This window comes from Tachysurus vachellii, chromosome 11, assembly GCF_030014155.1.
Source record: "Tachysurus vachellii isolate PV-2020 chromosome 11, HZAU_Pvac_v1, whole genome shotgun sequence".
NCBI lineage: Eukaryota > Metazoa > Chordata > Actinopteri > Siluriformes > Bagridae > Tachysurus > Tachysurus vachellii.
In genome coordinates, this window is record NC_083470.1 from 11,261,201 (window position 1) to 11,280,736 (window position 19,536).

General features: G+C 35.6%; 2 protein-coding genes across 2 annotated transcripts; both read left to right on the forward strand.

Moving 5' to 3' along the window:
• Positions 1 to 332: 332 nt before the first annotated feature.
• On the forward strand, positions 333 to 6,993 carry atp5pb (ATP synthase peripheral stalk-membrane subunit b). Its single transcript, XM_060882040.1, has 7 exons — positions 333 to 485; positions 1,275 to 1,311; positions 1,445 to 1,590; positions 2,639 to 2,802; positions 4,625 to 4,750; positions 6,106 to 6,285; positions 6,774 to 6,993. Exons 1-7 carry the CDS (start codon positions 458 to 460, stop codon positions 6,849 to 6,851), a joined length of 759 nt encoding a protein of 252 aa, XP_060738023.1. The 5' UTR covers positions 333 to 457; the 3' UTR covers positions 6,852 to 6,993.
• A 306-nt stretch (positions 6,994 to 7,299) lies between these two features.
• On the forward strand, positions 7,300 to 19,484 carry eps8l3b (EPS8-like 3b). Its single transcript, XM_060881191.1, has 20 exons — positions 7,300 to 7,477; positions 8,065 to 8,119; positions 8,880 to 8,947; positions 9,049 to 9,113; positions 10,362 to 10,520; positions 10,766 to 10,915; positions 11,403 to 11,494; positions 11,695 to 11,825; positions 12,501 to 12,616; positions 12,734 to 12,854; positions 12,961 to 13,031; positions 13,389 to 13,463; positions 13,651 to 13,796; positions 14,443 to 14,614; positions 16,031 to 16,062; positions 16,504 to 16,597; positions 17,013 to 17,117; positions 17,241 to 17,326; positions 18,535 to 18,667; positions 18,855 to 19,484. Exons 2-20 carry the CDS (start codon positions 8,088 to 8,090, stop codon positions 18,894 to 18,896), a joined length of 1,890 nt encoding a protein of 629 aa, XP_060737174.1. The 5' UTR covers positions 7,300 to 7,477; positions 8,065 to 8,087; the 3' UTR covers positions 18,897 to 19,484.
• Positions 19,485 to 19,536: the final 52 nt, after the last annotated feature.

The window sequence follows — 19,536 nt, forward strand, 5'->3', positions numbered from 1 at the left end:
ATTGAAAAAGTAATTTTAGGGTAAAGAGTAGTTGTAGCTGATTAGCACAACAAAAATGCTTTTTGCACTGTACTGTACTGTAGATTATTTAAAGTTATTTATCTAAAACAGGCACATGGGCTGTTGGGAAGGACACTTGTGTTTAAAATTCATTTTTCATACACTACACCTAAGCAGTGCATAAAGGATTGTATATAGTCAAAATAACAACTCATTATTAATAACAAATTAGGCGCCATTTCATCCTAGCAAACATGTCGTGTAAAACTACGCCACCTGCTGGTTGATATATCGCAAGGACCCGGATGTTACCGAAGCAGTTAGGCGAGTTCTCGCGATACCGTGTGTGAGATTTCTGTAGCACCTTTTGCTCGTTGCAGAAGGGCACAGTGAGGCCGAGGACTGCCAGTGTCTGCTAAAGGAAACATTTGGGTTATTGCCCTTCCTTCGCCCAGATATGCTCTCCAGACTTGTAATAGTTTCAGGTTGGTAAAAAAATAAAACAATGTTAATGTTGTTATTTGTTTTAGTTGTGCTGGTAGGGACGTTTGGCGAATGTGAAGTTGAAGGGTAAAAAGATCAGGCCTAGCTAACTGGCTAACTAGCTAACTGGCTAACTAGCTAACTGGCTAATGTGAATGAATTTCACAGTGAGTTTATGGAAAATATACACAGACATTTCAAAAGTAGTTTAGTAGGTGGAGTTAAAAGTTTTTCCTGTAGATATTTATTGATATTCGAACTGTAAACAAAATGAATTGTTAGCTCCGGAGTTATTAGCCTTCTCTACATAAGCATGTCAGATTTACAGACCAGACGTCCTTCATTTAGACCAAACTCTTGTGCTACAACCTACATCAAAATAGTTTGAATATTGGAAGCTAGTATGTATAATGTATTATGCTTTATATTGTTGGACAGTTTAGGTTGTGTGCAAGTTTCTTGTTTTTATCGAGTCAAAAAAAATCTCATTTTCTTGGCTCAGTATTTCACTGACTTTCTGATCTGTGAATGAAATCATAGGTTGTATTGTTATCAAACATCAATGTACTTGGTACAGAAGATGTAACTTATGGCAGAGACAGGCAAAGTGAGACGTGCAACACTTATCTTCTTCTGCTACAACATGTTTCATTGTATTTTACATAGAGGTTTTGTACATTTCTTCATATCCAGCTTGCCAGCTGAGAAGCTTTGTGGTATTTGTATGGAAGTGCTGTCAGTCTCATTGAGAATGACATTGACATCATGTATCATATGTTATCTGTCTCCAGGCTCAGCCCTGAAAAACACTGGCTCCTTTGGGCCCTGGTATGTATGCTTTGAGTCAGGGATTGTTTTCAAATATATATTTGTTTTGAAGTAATGAAATTCATCTATCTGTGGAAGTGAAAGTATTTTGAATGTATGATTTGTTTAATAAAAGAACACATGGTCTTTTCAGTGTGGTCCAGGCATCTCGTTGCCTCCACACGTCTCCTCAGAGCCTGGCACCTGTACCCCCTCTGCCAGAGAAGGGAGGAAAAGTTCGCCATGGAATTTTTCCAGAAGAGCTTTTCACGCTGCTGTACCCAAAGACTGGGGTCACGGGTAATTCTATTTTTTTTGTTGTTCATCATTGACAATTTAGGGTTTCAGAAAATACATTTAATTTCTGGGTTATTATGTAGCGGTTGACTGGAGGTCACATCTTGCAATTTCCAACACCAAACCAGTAAAAGCCAGTGACCCCTAAACTTGAAATTCCTACACATAAACTTGGACTGGTCATTTTAAAAACTGTGTGTGTGTACTTGTATTTAGATCAATCAACACACATTCAATTAAAATCTATAACATTGACTATACACATTGATTAAACACGCTTGAAAAGAAAAATGTACACAAGTAAGCTGGCTAGCTTGTTGCTGAGAAAATACTAACATGATGGCATCTGTATTATTTTTCAAATTCATTTAATATTTTGAATTCTTTGAGTTTGAAAATGCCATTTCAGAAAATTTGAATAGAGCACTTGTATCTTAGATGCCAAATAAATACTTTTTTTACTTGTCTGCTGTGTTTAAAAGTAAAAAAGGTGCATGCTGCAGAACCACACACTGCCTGAAATGATCTGGCTGATGGCAGAATGATTTTTACAGCATACAGATTTTTTTAATTGCAAACTGGTGGGTTTTATTGAAACACTGATGCAACTGCAAAATAAATTGTAGCACATCACAACCATTTAACACTCTAGCACAGTCTACTCTAACACACTCTAACGTCACGTTGCTATGACACCTATAAGGATGCTTTACACAGACTCATAATATTTTTGCTTGCAGTGCGTAGAGAGTAACATATAGCTCATGTTCCCTAAGATCAAGCTGACATTATGCATTATATATCACAATATGTACTTATGTTGTGCTAGCTGCATCTTTTTTGCCCACGCAAGTATCTTCTAGCCAGCAGCCATTCAGCTTTTCACAGGAGATGTTAGGCAGTTATCATTCAGCTCTGACTGCTGCTACTGCTTGTCTTAGAGGGGAGATTGATTGATTGTTTTTTTTTTTTTTGCATAAACACACAGTTTTCAACCATCACAAATAAGTCTCAGGATTTTATTGCATACTAATGACACATGCTTTTCCAGGACCTTACATGCTCGGCACTGGTCTGCTCCTGTACTTGCTCTCTAAGGAGATCTATGTCATCAACAATGAGACCATCGCTGCTGCCTCCATTGGTGCAGTGCTCATTTATGGTGTGAAGAAGTTTGGTCCCCAAGTGGCAGCTTTTGCAGACAAATTGAACGAGGTGGGTTTTATTGGTCATGCTTACTCTGTTGGTACACTGTGGTAAACTGCTGTGGTAAAGCCTTGATAAACCTTCACACTAGTGAGAGATACAGTGACACAGTGGGTTTTTACTTACGTGTGCGACACAGTTTCGCATTTTCAACAGCATAACATGTTTAGAGATTTTCTCTGCTTTATGCATTGACAAGTCATATACCCAGTGTAGTATTTGTTATTTTTTTCTATTTTTATTTTACAATAAAATTTGGAAGAAAAACTGATGAACCAAATGTTTAGAGAGACATAAGTATGTAAGGAGAATGTGAGTAGCTAGTACAGTTGGCTTGTTCTGCTGCTAACTGTATTTTGCTAATATGATCATAATGATTAGTGCAAAGTTTAAGTTGTTTAATTTGTTTAATATCTAGATATAAGTGGTGTTGGTGCTTCTGGTATCTGTATGTAGCTATTACAGTATTAGTAACTTACCTTAAACAGCCAACATATGCACTTTATTATAATTTACCATATCAAATGTGTGCTGTGTGCTGTACATTTTGGCTATTACTGAGAGGAACTAGATGGACAATGCAAACCCACTAGAGACTAATGTAGCATTTGCACAATGTCCACAAGAGACAAACTACAAGCAGGACAATTGACTTGGTGCTAACTAGCATGAAAGTAAAGTTGCTTTAAATGCATTTTTATTGAATACTTCTGTTTCACTTACTATATTAACGCCCAGGCAGGATACAGACGGGTGTTCTCTAATATGCACATAACAATAATGGTTAAATGCTATGTATTACTAAGTAGAGGGTGACATGGGAGTGAATTTTCAAACCTCTCCCATCCCATTCCCAAAAAAAAATTCCCGTCCCATCCCAATCCCGCAAAAAAAAACGGGAAATCCCGTCCCAATCCCAGAAGAATGACTCCCATTCCCTTCCAAAGCAAACAGATTAGATTTTTATTTATGTCAAAGGTATATTTGTATATTCCCGGTCCCGCCCACTCCCGCTGACATTTTTTCTAGTCCCGTTCCAGTCACGTGATTAATAGTGATTTTGTTTCCCATCCCACGGGATTCCCGTGGGCAGCCACCCTCGGTAATCCTGAAAAATGTCAGCCTCTATTACTAAGCAAACATGCTTGGTGCTTCTTTTGTAGCTATGCTACTATATGCTGTTTCATACTACTGATTCTTCTCATTGTGCAGTTTGTATCCTAATCAAAATATGCAGTCTGCACCCTGTCACACTGACTGCTGCAACAAGCACAACAGCATTCTTAAAAACAGAAGTTGAAACTAACAGATGAAAATAAAGGCATTTATAATTATAAAATGACACTGCTTAAATAAATGCACGAAACATACGGTATTTGTACGGTATAATGTACAGTATAAACATACGTACAGTTTTACTACGGTATCTGTTCTTTTTTAGAAAAACTGACTTTTCTGAAAATATGATGGACTGGATGCACCACTAGACACACAGTTTATTTTATCTTGGTGGAATTTTTGTTAATGACCCATTTATATGTATTATAACCAGCCATAAAACATGTCCATACCTAGTAGTGAAACATCACTGTCAGTTTATTTATATCCCATTTTCTTTCTTATTGTAAAAAGCTACAAAAACACAGTCATGTTGAAAGGAAATGTTTGTTTAATCTAAAACAGTTTGACCTAAAATTAAGTACTGTATAAATTATTAAGCAGTTTAATTCTAGAACACATCCTTGATAATCAAGGTTAGCAAACTATATTCTAGAGCCATGCGTGTTGATTGAGACCCACAACCCGTATTTCCTGTTATCACTACCTGCAGGAGAAAGTGTCAAAGATCCAGGAGGTGAAAGACCAGGCCATGGGCAGCCTGACTGAAGCCATGGAGCAAGAAAAGAAGGAGCAGTGGAGAGTGGAAGGAAGGAACATGCTTTTTGATGCCAAGAGGGTGAGAAAGTCAAACACATGCTTTTTTATGCTTTGGCCACCAGGTGGTGGTAGTGACATGATGTTTTTGTTTCTGTTTGTCTATTTATCCTGTTTAAGTGTAAGTCTATTTAAGAAATACAAATTAGAACCATGAAGGACTAGGACTTACTGGCAGCAGAGACGTCCTCGATGAGGTTATCAGCGTTGGGTTCTACATATTATAAACGGAAGGTTTTTATTCACAAACTGTATTTTGTGTTGGACTTAAAAGTACTGTAGCAATCAAAGTACAGTCTGAGCAAGAATTTAAGCTATAAATGTATGATGGAAACTGTAATTGCCATAGTCATGGTCAGTCTCCAATAGGGCTGAAACGATTAGTCGACATTGTCGACAATAAAAAATTGTCGACAAATATCTTTGTTGTCGAGTAGTCGTTTGTTCTCACGTGTCCTAATGTAAGGGCCTGCAATATCGCGATTTGACCGCTACGGCGCTGTAGCGCTAGAGTGTAATGCAGCCCTAACAAATGCGGTAGAAGAGAACTTTTAAAAGAAGCGCAAATTATGACGGAGTACAAGCGAATGCGAACAAGCAAGGTGTGGGAAAGTTTAACAAAACTTCCAACCAAAAATGCAGTTGAGTGCAATACATGCAAGGCAGAACTTGCGTTTCATGGAAGCACAACGTGCATGCTCGAGCACTTGAAAAGGAAACATCCTTACACAAGAGGAGGCTGACCTTTCTTCATTTTAATTCAACACTTATTTGAAAATCCAAAAAAGGCCAGTGCAGAAAGGACACTGTTATATACTGCTTTTCATTAAACTGAACACTTGTTTTACAAATGAAGGTCTTAATACTGCTGCCAAGAGATGTTTACATTCAAACACATACATGTGTGTGTATATATATATATATATATATTTTTTTTTTTTTTTGGTCTGTAATGCAGCTTACAGAATTTAAAAAAAATTCAGCTTAAAAAAATTTTTTTTTTAATTGAAAGATAACAGAATATTTAAACAATGCTTAAAAAGAGAATGACCTGTTTAATTGGCTCAAAGTTCATTAAAACAACCATTTCAAAAGCTGAAGTGATTTTCTTTTTTATAATTATAGTTAGAATATGTATAACTGAATGTTTTAACTAATTGAAAAAGCTGAATAATCGTTCAAAACCTATTGATTAGTCGTCAATGACATTGACAATAATCGATGATTAGTCGATTAATCGTTCTAATAATCATTAGATTAATCAATAATCAAAATAATCGTTTGTTGCAGCCCTAGTCTCCAACTTTCTGTTCTAATGGATCAAACACCTCCCAGTAATTTTATATCAAAGTGTCTCTCTTATAATCTGGTTTATAGAACAATGTGGCCATGCTTCTGGAGACCAGCTACAGGGAGCGGCTTCACATGGTCACCAACGAGGTGAAGAAGAGGCTCGATTACCAGGTGGCACTTCAGGAGCTGCAGCACCGCATGGAGCATGAACACATGGTCAACTGGGTGGAGCAGAATGTCATCAAGAGCCTCACACCACAACAGGTACATGGTTCATCATTGTCTTGTCTTGTCTTTGGATTTGTCTAGCTATAGCTTTTAAACCCTCCCAGACCCTTAAAGTCCTTAAAATGATGATTATTTATTGACACATATAATATTTAATTCTTCTGAAGACTCTTAATGTAAGAATCAATAAAATAGTTGTATAATTGCAGTAGAAATTGTCAAACCCCTATGTTACATGTCATGTGTACATGTATCTGTTAAACCTTTTTTCTCCTTTAAGTTTATAGTGTGCTGTACCCTCTACTTAGTAATACATAGCATTTATAGTGTAGACTGGATTATTAATTAAATATTCATCTGTATTTTAAGATGTAAAACCACTATTGTATGTAAAAATAAATAAATAAATGGCTGCAGTGCCACGACTCGTGCCACTAGATGGAGCTATTACTTATCAGAGCCACATTCATCTTAATGCCTGCATACTCTCCCAACTGATGTTTTTTTGTTTGTTTGTTTTCAAGGAAAAGGAGAGTATCGCTAAGTGCATCTCAGATCTGAAAGTACTGGCTAAAGCCACTCAGGCCAAAGCTACAGCATAAGATTCTGTTGATGAATCTCTCCGAAATCCACAATGGAGCCACCTGCTTTTCTTTATGAATAAACTGTTTTCTCGTGAAGATGGTCTGATCTTGTCCTTTAAGTGTACATACACGTTAAATAAAGTATTTGGTTATTCACTGACCAGCTTCTGTGTGTTTCTTCCTGAAGGTCTTTTACTGTGTTTTCACTTGTTGATATGATTGATGGAATTATTGATATGCAGCACTGTCAACCATCATGTACAAATTCCAGTTTCCAACTGTAAGCTGGCCATAAATGCTATCACCAGCTCATTATCCATCAGGGTAATGTTCCAGCTGTTCTCAGTTCATGCGCCCTCTTAGGCCTTTTGAACAGCATGACGAAAAAGGTGTTCCCAACCTTTGGACTGAGGATATAAAATTGGATTTTCCATTTGAGTAGCTTATATTCAGTGTCTTAAAACCTACCTGCGCTCATTTCCTGTCTAACCGTACAGGTGCAGCTGGACTTTGCACCAGGTTTTTTACTAAACAGGGACATTTAGGAAAAAACGTGTTTTTTTGTTCTGGCATGGGCATATAAATGGTAGTTTACTGCAATTAATAATGGAACATTGAGGTTGGAACTACACAGATTTTCTCAGGTAATGTACTTTGGTTATATATACAGCGATCTGTAAAGATTGTAAAGGTGGGGTTTGTTTGATTAACTAGGTAGAGGATACATTTTATTATCGAACAGTGGTACATTTTATATGTTTTACAATAAAGAACAAGTCATTCTTGTTACAATTGAGTGAAGAGTGTAACTGAAAAAGCTTTGACATTTGGTCTACATAATGTCCAATAATATGGACTGGAATCATTTGAAACGAGCCGTAGATTTACTCGGTTACAATAATGTAGATCAAAACTATTCATTTAAATAATACAGTGAGGACTGTACTGAGAAAACATTGTGTTTCAGACAGCAGTTAAAACTCGTGAGCAAACCTTTTTTGTAAACCTAATTTTGAAATATTCTTGAAAGAGTTAAAGAGTCCACAATAATTTGGTGTTCAAAATTATATATATAAAAGCTTTTAAAAAGTATAAGGCATTGGTATTGGTTTCTCCAGAATAGTGTTAAGTAACATTATCCTTTATTTCTCGACATTATGTCAGAAATAGCAGTGATTTTAGATTATTGATATTTTTGATGTAATGTCACTATATAGTTTTTTTAAAATAGGTGTGTGACATCAGAAAAGAAGAATGTTCATGAAGGGCCCGACTTCCCCCTCGAGGTATTCACTTAACTAAACCCTCATTCAAACCATAATAATCTGTAAGAAAGAATGGCTTCAGGATGCCGCAAACTGTGTGGCAGCTTTCATTTTATATTTTGAATGCATTCATTTCCTCAGTATTAGTAATACCTACTTCACACTAAATATGAATTTATTAGCTATTTTTATTATGTCATAAATATTCATCAGCTGTATATGACTAGTGTATGATTTTACATATAGTTTACATTTTTATAGTTACAATCAATGTTGGCCCGGTTTCTATTGAGTTAAAATAGATTAGGATAAAAATATTCAGCTCAATCTGGCAACCAGGTGCATAGCAGACACTGCAATATCTTGTGCTGACGTGAAATCATTTATCATGATTTTTCTATATCAGGTCAAATAATGCGTCACTGCAGAAAAAAATAACACACACATTGTGCATTTTAATTTTTAAAGCCAAACACTTTTTATTTAATGGATTATCATCTAAGATCTGGTGCCCCAAATTTACATTATTGAATAAAAATATTTAAAATACATAACTGTTGGCAAAATCTGTAAAATATTAGTGAAGCTTAATAATATGAAGCACAAAATATTATCAACTATTTTAGGTTGATGTAAAGTGAAATGTCTCATCGGGTACAGTATTATTTGTTATTAAATAAATATTTATTTATTTATAATATAAATATTTGGTATTATTATATATAATATGTTATATGGGGTGCAGTTAAGATACAGAGATTGTACTGTATTTATATTATAGAGGTTTCTCATCAGAAGTGTTCTCTCAGATGACCGATATGTCTCGACCCAGTGCAAAATCCATCTATAGTGAGTAATAGCCTCAGGCCTTTTTGTTTTTTTTTCTTTTAAATACATAAGAATTACTTGTGACTTTTGTGTATAATTCCATGTTTTCTGTTACAACACAGTGCAAAGGAAGGAATATTTGGAGAACATAAACAGACACGGAGATGCCTTTCAGTACAGAGTGGAGGTAAAGAGTGGTAATGGTGGTACAAAGTAAATCATCACTACCACATAGTTTTTTAACATATGTTTCAGCCTGACCTTAGAACCTGCTGAAATATAATGAACACTCTAATAACATTATGTACACCTTAACAATGTTCTACTCTAATTCTACTAGTACTACTAAGTTCTACTAAGTTCATATTTATGTACTTGTTCTAATATGATTTTCTGTATTATACCTTTTTGTAGTAACAACTCATTTCCAAGGATTAATAGGGAGGATGCTCCTCATAATCTAATATTTCTGTAAAGAAATGTTTATTTAACGTTTAAGGTAGCATTCTTCTGTGTCAGTGCTTTGTAATAGTCTGAAGTAAATCTGTTTTTTTTCCAAAATAAGAGTCATCAGGCAAAGGCCTTTGTAAATTGTGCTTTCATGCTAGCATCACAAGCTGCATTTTTCAAGACTAAGAGAGAAAAAAGTGATACCAGGAACAGGACCTGATGGTGTCAGATGATGTGTCACTGTTTAATAAATAGTTTTAGTGACATTTGATAAATTGCTGTGGTATATCTGGACTAAAACAGTTTGACATAGTTATAAGAACGTAATAAACCTCAGGGTGGAAATGAGCCGCTACGAATCACAGCATCCTGTTGATGAGCACTTTACTCAACACGCCCCATTTATTGAAACTGGATATATAAGAATTCTGCTATATTGGGGCAAGTTATGCTCAGGAATATTTCAGGTTCTCAGTATATTGGTTTAATATTTGTAATAATATTTTAATAATAAATATTAGACATGAGCGTGTTAGAATGTTTGCCTCGCACCTTCAGGGTTGGTGGTTTGGTTCTTTAAACCAAATCCCGGATTCACGTCTCGAAATTGTCTGTAGCATGTGACTGCGGGTGTGATTGTGACCTTTGATAGGTTGACTAGGATGTCCTCAGTCTTGTGCCCAGAGTCCCCTGCGATAGGCTCCAGGCTCTCAGTGACCCTGTACAGAATAATCTACATTAATGGGGTGTATAAAATATATAACTTTAATATTAGAGGAATGTATAAAGCGATGAATAACACTGATCAATAATCACCTTAACAGGAATCAGCACAGTGTGAACACACACACACACACACACACACACAGAATTAGTAATTATTAAATCCCTTAAGTGTGTAGTTTTTCTGTAATTTCTATGTATGCTTACATTATAAAGAGTTTACATTTCATTCTGGTTGATTACATTCTGTTTAATTCCTTAGCACTTGTTTACATGTGAGTTAAATGGGAGGGAGGCGAGCAGCTCTGATGACTGTGTGGCTAAGCTGAAGAGTCTGGAGAGCCGAGGGAAAGTGTGGGGTCAGGATATGATCCTGCAGGTGCAGGGAGGCCACTTACAGCTGTGTGATGTCGAAACAAAGGTGAGGGATCAATTTACAACACAAGCTTTATTTCATTTTTATGAAAATCATAAGGAGATATATACATATATATATATATATATATATATGTATATATATATATATATATATATATATATATATATATATATACATACAGTATGTTATGTGCTCAAATTATAAGTTTCTTACAAGTATTTCTCACTTATATATATATATATCCTCATTTTGTTTCTCCAAACCTCTTGAACTTGCTGTCTGTGCAGGAAGTCCTGGATTCACTTCCTCTTGGCAGCATCTCACAGACAAAAGCGATTCTGGACAGCTGTATATATGACTCCCTCTTGATGATCACAGCTCAAGACAACAGCCGGAGGGCTCCACATGTTTTTTTGTTCCAGTGTGAAGAAACTGGGGTTAGAAGTTTAATCTCACTATTGCCTATGCTTTTTTTTTTAACTTATGACCTAATGAAGATTTGTCTGTTGATAAGTCAGGGTTAGACTGTACACAATTTATTGACCGGTACTTACAAATCTTCTCAGGATCTCACAGCAGTGACACTGACATACTAATAATGTATCATATGAGTATATGAGGAGGAGCAGCATTGCTTAGGGTTTAACACACCACAATGACACATCTGAGTTGAGAAACAGTCAATCTACCAACCAGCCAGTGACGTTATGATCAGAAACTGGCACTGATATAGGACTTGAGGAAGAGAAATAAATCCAAATAATGAGATACTGCTGTTCTGATTTTAGATATTTTCTTAGCAAAATGGCATAGTGTTTATGTGGAGATAATTTGGAAAAGCCCTGGAAAAGCCCTGGATGTCAGTGCTACATGTGCTTTAGTGGGTTTTTGTCACACGGATACACAAAGTGCTGAATTTTACAGGCAGAAGAAGTGAAAGCTGATTTAGAGAGAGTGATCCAGAACAGGGATGAACTGCCAGGACTTCCACCAAGTGAACCACCAATGGACATCAGGTACAGTAGATTGCTATCTGCAGGAGCTCCTAGGACTGTGTGCCTGCTCTTGAAAATTACATCAAACAGTCATGAAAATCATACACAACAGTATTAATAAAAGTTGCAATTTATAATTAAAAAATGTTATTTGCATATCAGTATGCAGTGTATCAATGAGTGCAAACAAACCCAGTATTAATATATCACGTCTTCTGCAGGAGTAATCTGGAGAACATAATAAGTCAAGGTTATTTGGGAGGGTTTCGCAGACCTGCCCCCCCTCCAGTGCATTCCACATCTCCTCCACCCATGTATCCTCCTCCTCAGTCCAACAGCTATCAAGACTATGGTAAAAAAAAAAAAAAAGTCTCCAAAATATTGATGGAATAACAAACTTTAGTAGAAAAAATAAAAACAACTGACCTAAGAGTTGATGGGTTCGGATCTGATCAGTTACCGCTGTACCAGATGAGGGACGTTTAGTAAATGAGACTCAAATGTCTTCGAAAGTTTATTGAGAAGCACAGAGTATATGTGGCTTACAAAAGAGGAACAAAGTATCACACATTACTATATATCACAGCTATAGACATTCCCTCACAATCCTTATTTTTGCTGCAAGTTAATAAAGCAAAACAAGAAGCTGGTCATGTTACTGAATAACCAGAAAATGCAAAGTCCTTTGTCTTGAAATCCTTTCTTGTAACAGCTTTTGCTGAGATTGTTGCAAAGTGCTGACACTGGAGAGTCCTTCCATAACTGTTAAATACATTTCACACAGAATGATTCACCGTATAAAGAAAATGCTATTAACTGTTAATCTGAGATTATGTGAAGTGTCTTCAGTCCAAGTCCCTCTAAATGTTACAGGAGAAATATTTACATGTTAGAATGAACGCATTTATTTAAGCATTTGATTAGCGATGTAGCGATATAGCATCTACCTGCTATTTGCCAAAGCAAATTTAGATTTAATCCATGTTTTAATTGTTATTTTTTATTATGTACAAAACTCTGTTTCCAGATGATCACCAGCCTCCAATGTTTCCACCTAGAGAGGAGAGCTATCATGCTCCAGATATCCATGAACGACAAAAACCCAATCCTTCTTCCAACTCCTTAGATAATGAGAGGAGTGTGGTCAGTTTATCTTCTCATATTTTCTTATTATTTTCAAGTATTTATCTGAAATGTATCTAAAACATGCACATTTATCTGATATATTTATATATCTGTTAAAACATCTCTTTCCTCTAGGAAATCTTTAACCATGTTGTGGCTGACATTGAGTTCTTTACTGGCAAAGTTGGAGCAGCTTTAGCTCAAGAGGATGGAAAGAAGAAAAAGAAAAAAAAAGGCAAAAACACAATAGTATATGGTACGCAACAACAATATTTTTCATGGATCAAATTTCCTGTGATTTTTCATTTCAGCAAAATGATACAGAACAATTTCTTAATTCTTTACTCTTATTTCCTGTGTAGGTAAAAACTTTCCATCTATAGAGGAATTTGTGGCCTGTCTTCAAAAATTTAAATATGGATTTAATCTCCTTGTAAGTTGAAAACTGGACCATTACAATAGTTTTAAATATCAGGACTTTTTTTATTATTATTTTTAATTATATTTTAGTAATATTATTAACTGCCACACAAAATCATGAAATGCATCAGTCCTCCAGCCACTTAAACCTATTATATATACGGTGTTTTACATAGTAAACTCAGAGTTTAATCCAGTTTGGGAGTTTTATTAATATTACAATAAATAATTAAGAATTTGCTTTGCCTTAAGATGTCAGAAGATGACGTCAGCTACATGTTCATGAAAACATCTGGGCTAAAATGCTCCAGGACATCATGTCCTGATTGTGAGCAGGGACTAATATATTGTCTTATTATTCTTGTTAAAGGGGAAACTTAATGGACACTTAACTAATCCAGATGCACCTGACTTCATCCACAGTCTTTTCTCTTCCCTTGGTTTTGTGAGTATCTACCAATTTAACTCATTGCCTTTGTAATGGAATAACAAAGAGCTTTAATTTAGCATTTTCTTTGGTCATTGTTACTCACATCAATGTTTGAAATACTTTGATACACATGGTCTTCTAGTCATAAATGTCCAGATTTGTGTCTGTTGTAACTAACTTTTCACTCCTGTTGATGCTTTAGCTGGTGATGCAATATCCTCCAGATGTGCCTCCTTCGGTTTTGAGTCCCTTTCTCACGGAACAAGCTCTGCAGCTCCTCAGCCAGGTGGTGAATCCAAAGGAGTATCAGCTTTGGAGCAATTTAGGAGATGCTTGGAATATTCCCAGGTCAGAACACCACATATATTTACCGCATAAGGCTCATGAGTGTTGATGCATTAAGACAAATGGTAACACATTCAGGGCATGGGAGCCCATCCTAATGTTGATAGGTGAGAAAAGGGGGGTGGTGTTGGTGTCTTCCTGGCACATTAGTGTCCATGATAGTCATTAGTAAATGTCTGAGCAGCACAGTATATCTGGCAGTCATCTTACTAAAGTTCATCCCTTCAGGGTTACAGTTTATCCACACTACAAACATCCAGTATGATAATGCACTGTGTGACAAGGCACATACACATACGCCTTGCTTCTAGGAATATGAGAGCAAGTTATTTATTGCACCAGTGAACTGCAGTGGAAAGGTCTGTTTTACTCAAAAGTGTCTGTTTAGTGCTCCAAATATATGTATCTATATTCAGATTTAAACCTGGCCTAGATTATTTTTTCTTAATATACTTGCGGTTAAAATTGGTCTTAACTAGAGTTGTGCACTGTAACTATTCTAAATAATAATATATTCATATTTAGTTATATCTAGCATGCATTTGATGCCAACTCAGTGTGTATAAATGATGTGTGGACTAGTTTAGTAATAAATGTCATGTTACTTATAAAGCTGTATACTGAACTGAAATTCCCTCTTTATTCTTAGATCAAATTGGCCAAATGCAGATCAGATACCACCATATATTCCAGAGTTTTATGATGGATGGCAGCCGCCTGCACCACCTCCTCCCCATTCAGGACCAACGAACCGTCCTCTGTCACGGAGCAACAGTCAGAGGTTTCCGGCTGAGAATGACATACACCAACGACCTGGACAGGTAAAACTCATCAGTACCTCTGACCATCACTGTAGAGATGAGGTCTCGCTAGTACTTGGGAGAAGATTTACAGTATTAAATAAAACACATCTTAAACATTATATACACTGAAGCTTCTGTTTTGTGAAAGATTTCACAAACTACTAATTGTGAAGATTTCACACAACAAGTAACAGCCATGATGAATGTGAGGGGTTTTCTGAGACGCTCTCAGACTAATAAGGACGATCAGAGAGAAGACATTCAGAAATAAATCTTTTAGAAAAGAAAACAAAAATCAGAACACCTTTGGAACAGAAACAGAACTCTTTGGAAATAATCATTTTCAGTGTTCCGATACTGAACAGTTGTATATATAATCCCAAGAACATGAAACCCACAGTGAAGTACAGAGGTGGGATTGTTATGACATGGGGCTGCTTTATAAATACCTCATTCATAGAGTCATAAATACTCGATTCATTCAGTCCTGTTTGTTCGTACTTCCATATACATTTAATATACTTTTTTTTTAATGTACAGAATTGTTTGAGTCTTTATAGTCTGGTTCCTCTAAAGGTTTCTCTACAAAGTTACTTACTCTTATATAATCTTTAATAATTATATATAATCTGTACCTATATTTAGTCTTTTGATCATTAGGGATCTATCTTAAAACTTGGATTTCTGTCAAATCTGCTTCGTGACAATTTCTTCTAGACTACATAAAATCATATGGGTGTGACTGACAGCCCATACTACATTTTTTGGTTGTTTTCTTTTCTCTTTTAAAAATTGTGCATACCTTCTTTTTCAAACAAGCAACACAGTTTTGTTTGCATTGTTTGCTTAGCTTAAAAAGAACACCACCATCTCTATGTGAGACACTGTATTTGAACATGTTCCCACATGATACACAAGTCCAGTGATCTTTACACATCATCAGAGGAAACATGATTCGTGCCAGGTACTGGAACGTGTTAGATGAGTTTGAAACAACACTGATTGTGAGAAAAAAATAACCATTTCAACAAGACAGTGACCCCAAATACAGCAAAAATATATAGATTCTAAAAAATGTAAACATGCTTGCATGGCTTAGCCAATTCCCTGACAATTTATTAAGGATTTTTAAATTTTGATACAATCAGAGAAACACTTGTATTCTTGGAACTGAAGATTATTTGCTAAAATAATCTCGAATTCAATCTTAGCGTTTAATCTTAATCTTCAATCTTATGCTTTACAACAAAGTAGTCATTTTCTTAATTGATGTCCATTTTTAAACATAGTTTTGTTTACACTTATTAATACTCTTTGTTCATATTTATTAGTACAAAGTGTGTGTGTAAATTATATATTAAATAACAAAAACAATGTAATGTGTATTAGATGATGTTGGCATTGTTGACACAAGCTATTTATTTTCTGTTCCAGGATAACAGGCCTTTTGGTTCTCCACCTGAACGGTAAATAATGGTTTTATGATAATACCGCTGCTCACTACTCCTGATCATAATGAGTCGACAGTATTGCAAGCTGAATCGTAATACCTTAATCATTTAAATTATGTGTTATTACAAAATTCCTATCAAAGTTTTTAGAGCTCACATTTGACTAAAAACAAATCAAACATGATTTAATTCTGACTGTTTGTCATTTTGATAGAAAAAATGATTAATGTGTCCTGAGCTTATTCCACAACTGCTATTTGCAATATGCTCGTATTTAGCACTTTTTCAACACACTTATGACTGTCACCTTTAGCCAACTCATTAGGAATCTAAATCGACATTCAAATATCTGTAAAGCTGCTTGGTGCCAGTGTACTGTTAATGTCACTGCTGTAAATTTATTCATCTACAAGGCCAGCATTTGTTCCCCGATCTGTGCTTTATTTTGTCCTGTAGCTCTGGAGAACCACGGCTCTGCATGCGAGTGATCTACGATTTCACAGCCAGAAACCGTCAGGAGCTGAGCGTGATGAAAGGTGACGTGGTGCAGGTAAGATCTACTTGTAAAAAGTAAAAAATAAATAAATAAATTACCTGAACATTTTGTATTTAAACCCTAGTGACTGTATAACACAAATATTAAAAATCCATTACCTGGTGTCTGGTACCTCTAAAGGTTTGCATCCCTATGTGTCTGTTGCTGTTTTTGGATCTAGATCAAGACCGGAATTTCTGTAAAATCTGCATTAGACAATTTCTTTATACAAATAAGATTTAATTAACTCAGATGGGTATGACTAACAGACCAGACTGCTCTTTATTTATTAGCTGCTCTATTTCTTTTATGAAAAATGTGCACCTTTTTTTCCCATGCAAACATTGTTTTGTTCCCACTGTTTATTCAGCTTTAGTATTAGAAACACCACCCTGCATGTGAGACGTTATATGTGAACATGTTTCCACAGGTGGTACACAAGTCCAGGCAATGGTGGATAGTGCGAAACAATCGTGACGAGGAAGGCCATGTGCCTCCAAATGTTCTAGAACCCATGAATGGAGAAGCTCCAGGAGTAAGTTCATTCAGTTTTAATGCATCATCCTTCTTTTAGTGTTCTTTCTGATTTGAATGTCAAGAAAACAAAGACATACACAAGAACTGTTTACCTTTATCTTCTGTTGTACCACTGTATCAGAGAACGAATCAAGCTCCAACTCTCGACATGAACTCCAGCCCAGAGGAAGTCAGGACCTGGTTACAGTACAAGGGCTTTTCCAACTCGTAAGGAACTATTTAGCACTGTGTATAAACTGAACATATCTGCATTTTACAAAGCCACACAATACAATAAGCCTCCATAAGGTTTCATACACAAATTACTAAACAAGCCATGACATTACACACAATGTGGTATTATCAGATGTATATGTTTAGTAACTGAAACTCATATATCCTTAAAGTGAGGCTTGCTTTAGCTAATTCAGTTCTATAGTGTGACATAAAGCCTGAAAATAGGTGTGGAGAAATATTGTGTTCCTTTATGACCTGTTTGGTGTCCGATTACACATATTTGTACTAAGTTGCTTGACTGCTAGGCATTATGTACATTATGGCAGTGTCACACTCTTGTAACTGGTTCATGAAGAAGTACTGCAGACGTCTTGTCTGATAGCACAAGTATTTACACAACTTTCCCCACCCTTTTTATCATCGTATATACTCCTTATCAGTCCCTTAAAGCCTTCATACATTTAACATTCATTCCAAGTACTTTTGGCACTAGTGTTGTATTCAGACATTAAGAAGCTCAATTGTCATGTACACAATGCAGGAACATTAAGTTTCCTTAGGTGTAGGTATATAGTATGTATTGATACTTTATATTTATCAATTTATTTTTGTATTTAATACCAATATACATATATATACGCTATGGGCAGAATTATGTGGATATCTGACCGTCACACCCATTTGCCAATTCCAAAACCAGGGGCATTAATACAGAGTTTTTCATGCTCATGGTTTTGATTTAATAGCTTTTGCATTCAGTATATTTCTAAATATGTGGATTAATAGTTTTACAAATTTCTTTCTAAATGAATATCGAACATACTCAGCTATTATAGGCCTTTTGGTCAAAAAGTTGTCCATAAAGAAGAAAGGGAGCTGATGTTATTTAAATGTGTTAAACAACAGAGCTTCACAATTGAGTTAATTACAAAAGTGTTAATTACATATGCCTGCAAAAATGAAGTTACTCTATAAATTAGTTATACATGTGTAAACTTAGTGAGACTTAGACTTTATGTACATTTTACTTACTGCTACTGCTCATAAACAGTCTTCTGCTGTTTTTGAAAGGAGCAAAGTTCAGAACTGTTAGGAGCACTGTTAAATAGGATTGCAGCTGTGGGTCAAAGTGTTGTCACGACATTAACGTTTCTTTTTGCCTTGCCTCGGTTTTATGAGTGTGACTTTTACGTGTCTAGGACGATACGGAACCTAGGTATGATGAACGGAGCACTGCTTTTGGGGATGAAGCGTGATGAAATACGAGCTGTGTGCCCTGAAGAAGGAGGTCGTGTTTTCTTCCAACTGCAGGCCATTAGATCATCTATGGCAGTAAGTATAAACATGCATGCACACACAGAACCCTAGCTTACCAGGGCAGCTCAAATAATGCACTGGTTCAATCAAACAAAGCCGAAATAAATATTGATTTCTCCATTTAGAAAAGAAGAAAGTAGAAGCTAATAAGTAAGAATATATTGCATATTTTCACCATATGAACATGTCCGTGTTTCCACAGCTTGCTAGTGAAGCAGATTATAATCACTACAATGGCCGCTAAAACCTGACATCATGGGCTTTGGTGAGGTGTAGATGCTGATTGATGGATTCATTCAAGAGAATGGTATAACGATCGCATGCTGCGTTTGTTGGTTTATGAAAACATGTTTATGATCTGAACATAAGCAACAAATGAAGTTATTCTCCCAATACAATTTTAAATAGGTGATAAAAATCTGTTATGTTTGATCCCGTTTTTATCCTTTGTATCATCTAACACTTGTGGTAGAAGAACTAATTTTGAATATTAAGTTAATATCGAAAGTATATATGATTAAAGCGTTAAAAGTCATATTTGTTGAACATTTATAGATTCTCTGATCCAGGTTAATCTGTCCACAAAAAAGCAGAAATTATTCCAAGACCAACTGATTGTGTATATATAATTTATATATATATCTCCATATTGCTTGTCTCTTTGTTGTGTGTATACATGTTCCTCTTTAATATATAGACCTGAATTATGAGACATTAATCATCAAAAAATATGATCCATGACCTCTAGAATGGTTTTGCAACTTCTGATAAACCAAATGACTGAACTTTGACCTGTTTAAATGTTCAAATAAAAATTGCCTTTTCAAAACTGTTACAGTTGTCAGAATGCTGAGGGGAAACACTAAACATTTCATCACGTTTTG

Excerpts from the sequence above, each read along its gene's own strand:
- eps8l3b (XM_060881191.1), top strand. The coding sequence starts at position 8,088 with ATGTTCATGAAGGGCCCGACTTCCCCCTCGAG. Across the intron at positions 10,521-10,765 it reads TGTGTGATGTCGAAACAAAG|GAAGTCCTGGATTCACTTCC; the intron begins GTGAGGGATCAA and ends CTGTCTGTGCAG. Across the intron at positions 18,668-18,854 it reads CCATTAGATCATCTATGGCA|CTTGCTAGTGAAGCAGATTA; the intron begins GTAAGTATAAAC and ends GTGTTTCCACAG.
- atp5pb (XM_060882040.1), top strand. The coding sequence starts at position 458 with ATGCTCTCCAGACTTGTAATAGTTTCAG. Across the intron at positions 1,591-2,638 it reads CCCAAAGACTGGGGTCACGG|GACCTTACATGCTCGGCACT; the intron begins GTAATTCTATTT and ends ATGCTTTTCCAG. Across the intron at positions 2,803-4,624 it reads TTGCAGACAAATTGAACGAG|GAGAAAGTGTCAAAGATCCA; the intron begins GTGGGTTTTATT and ends CACTACCTGCAG.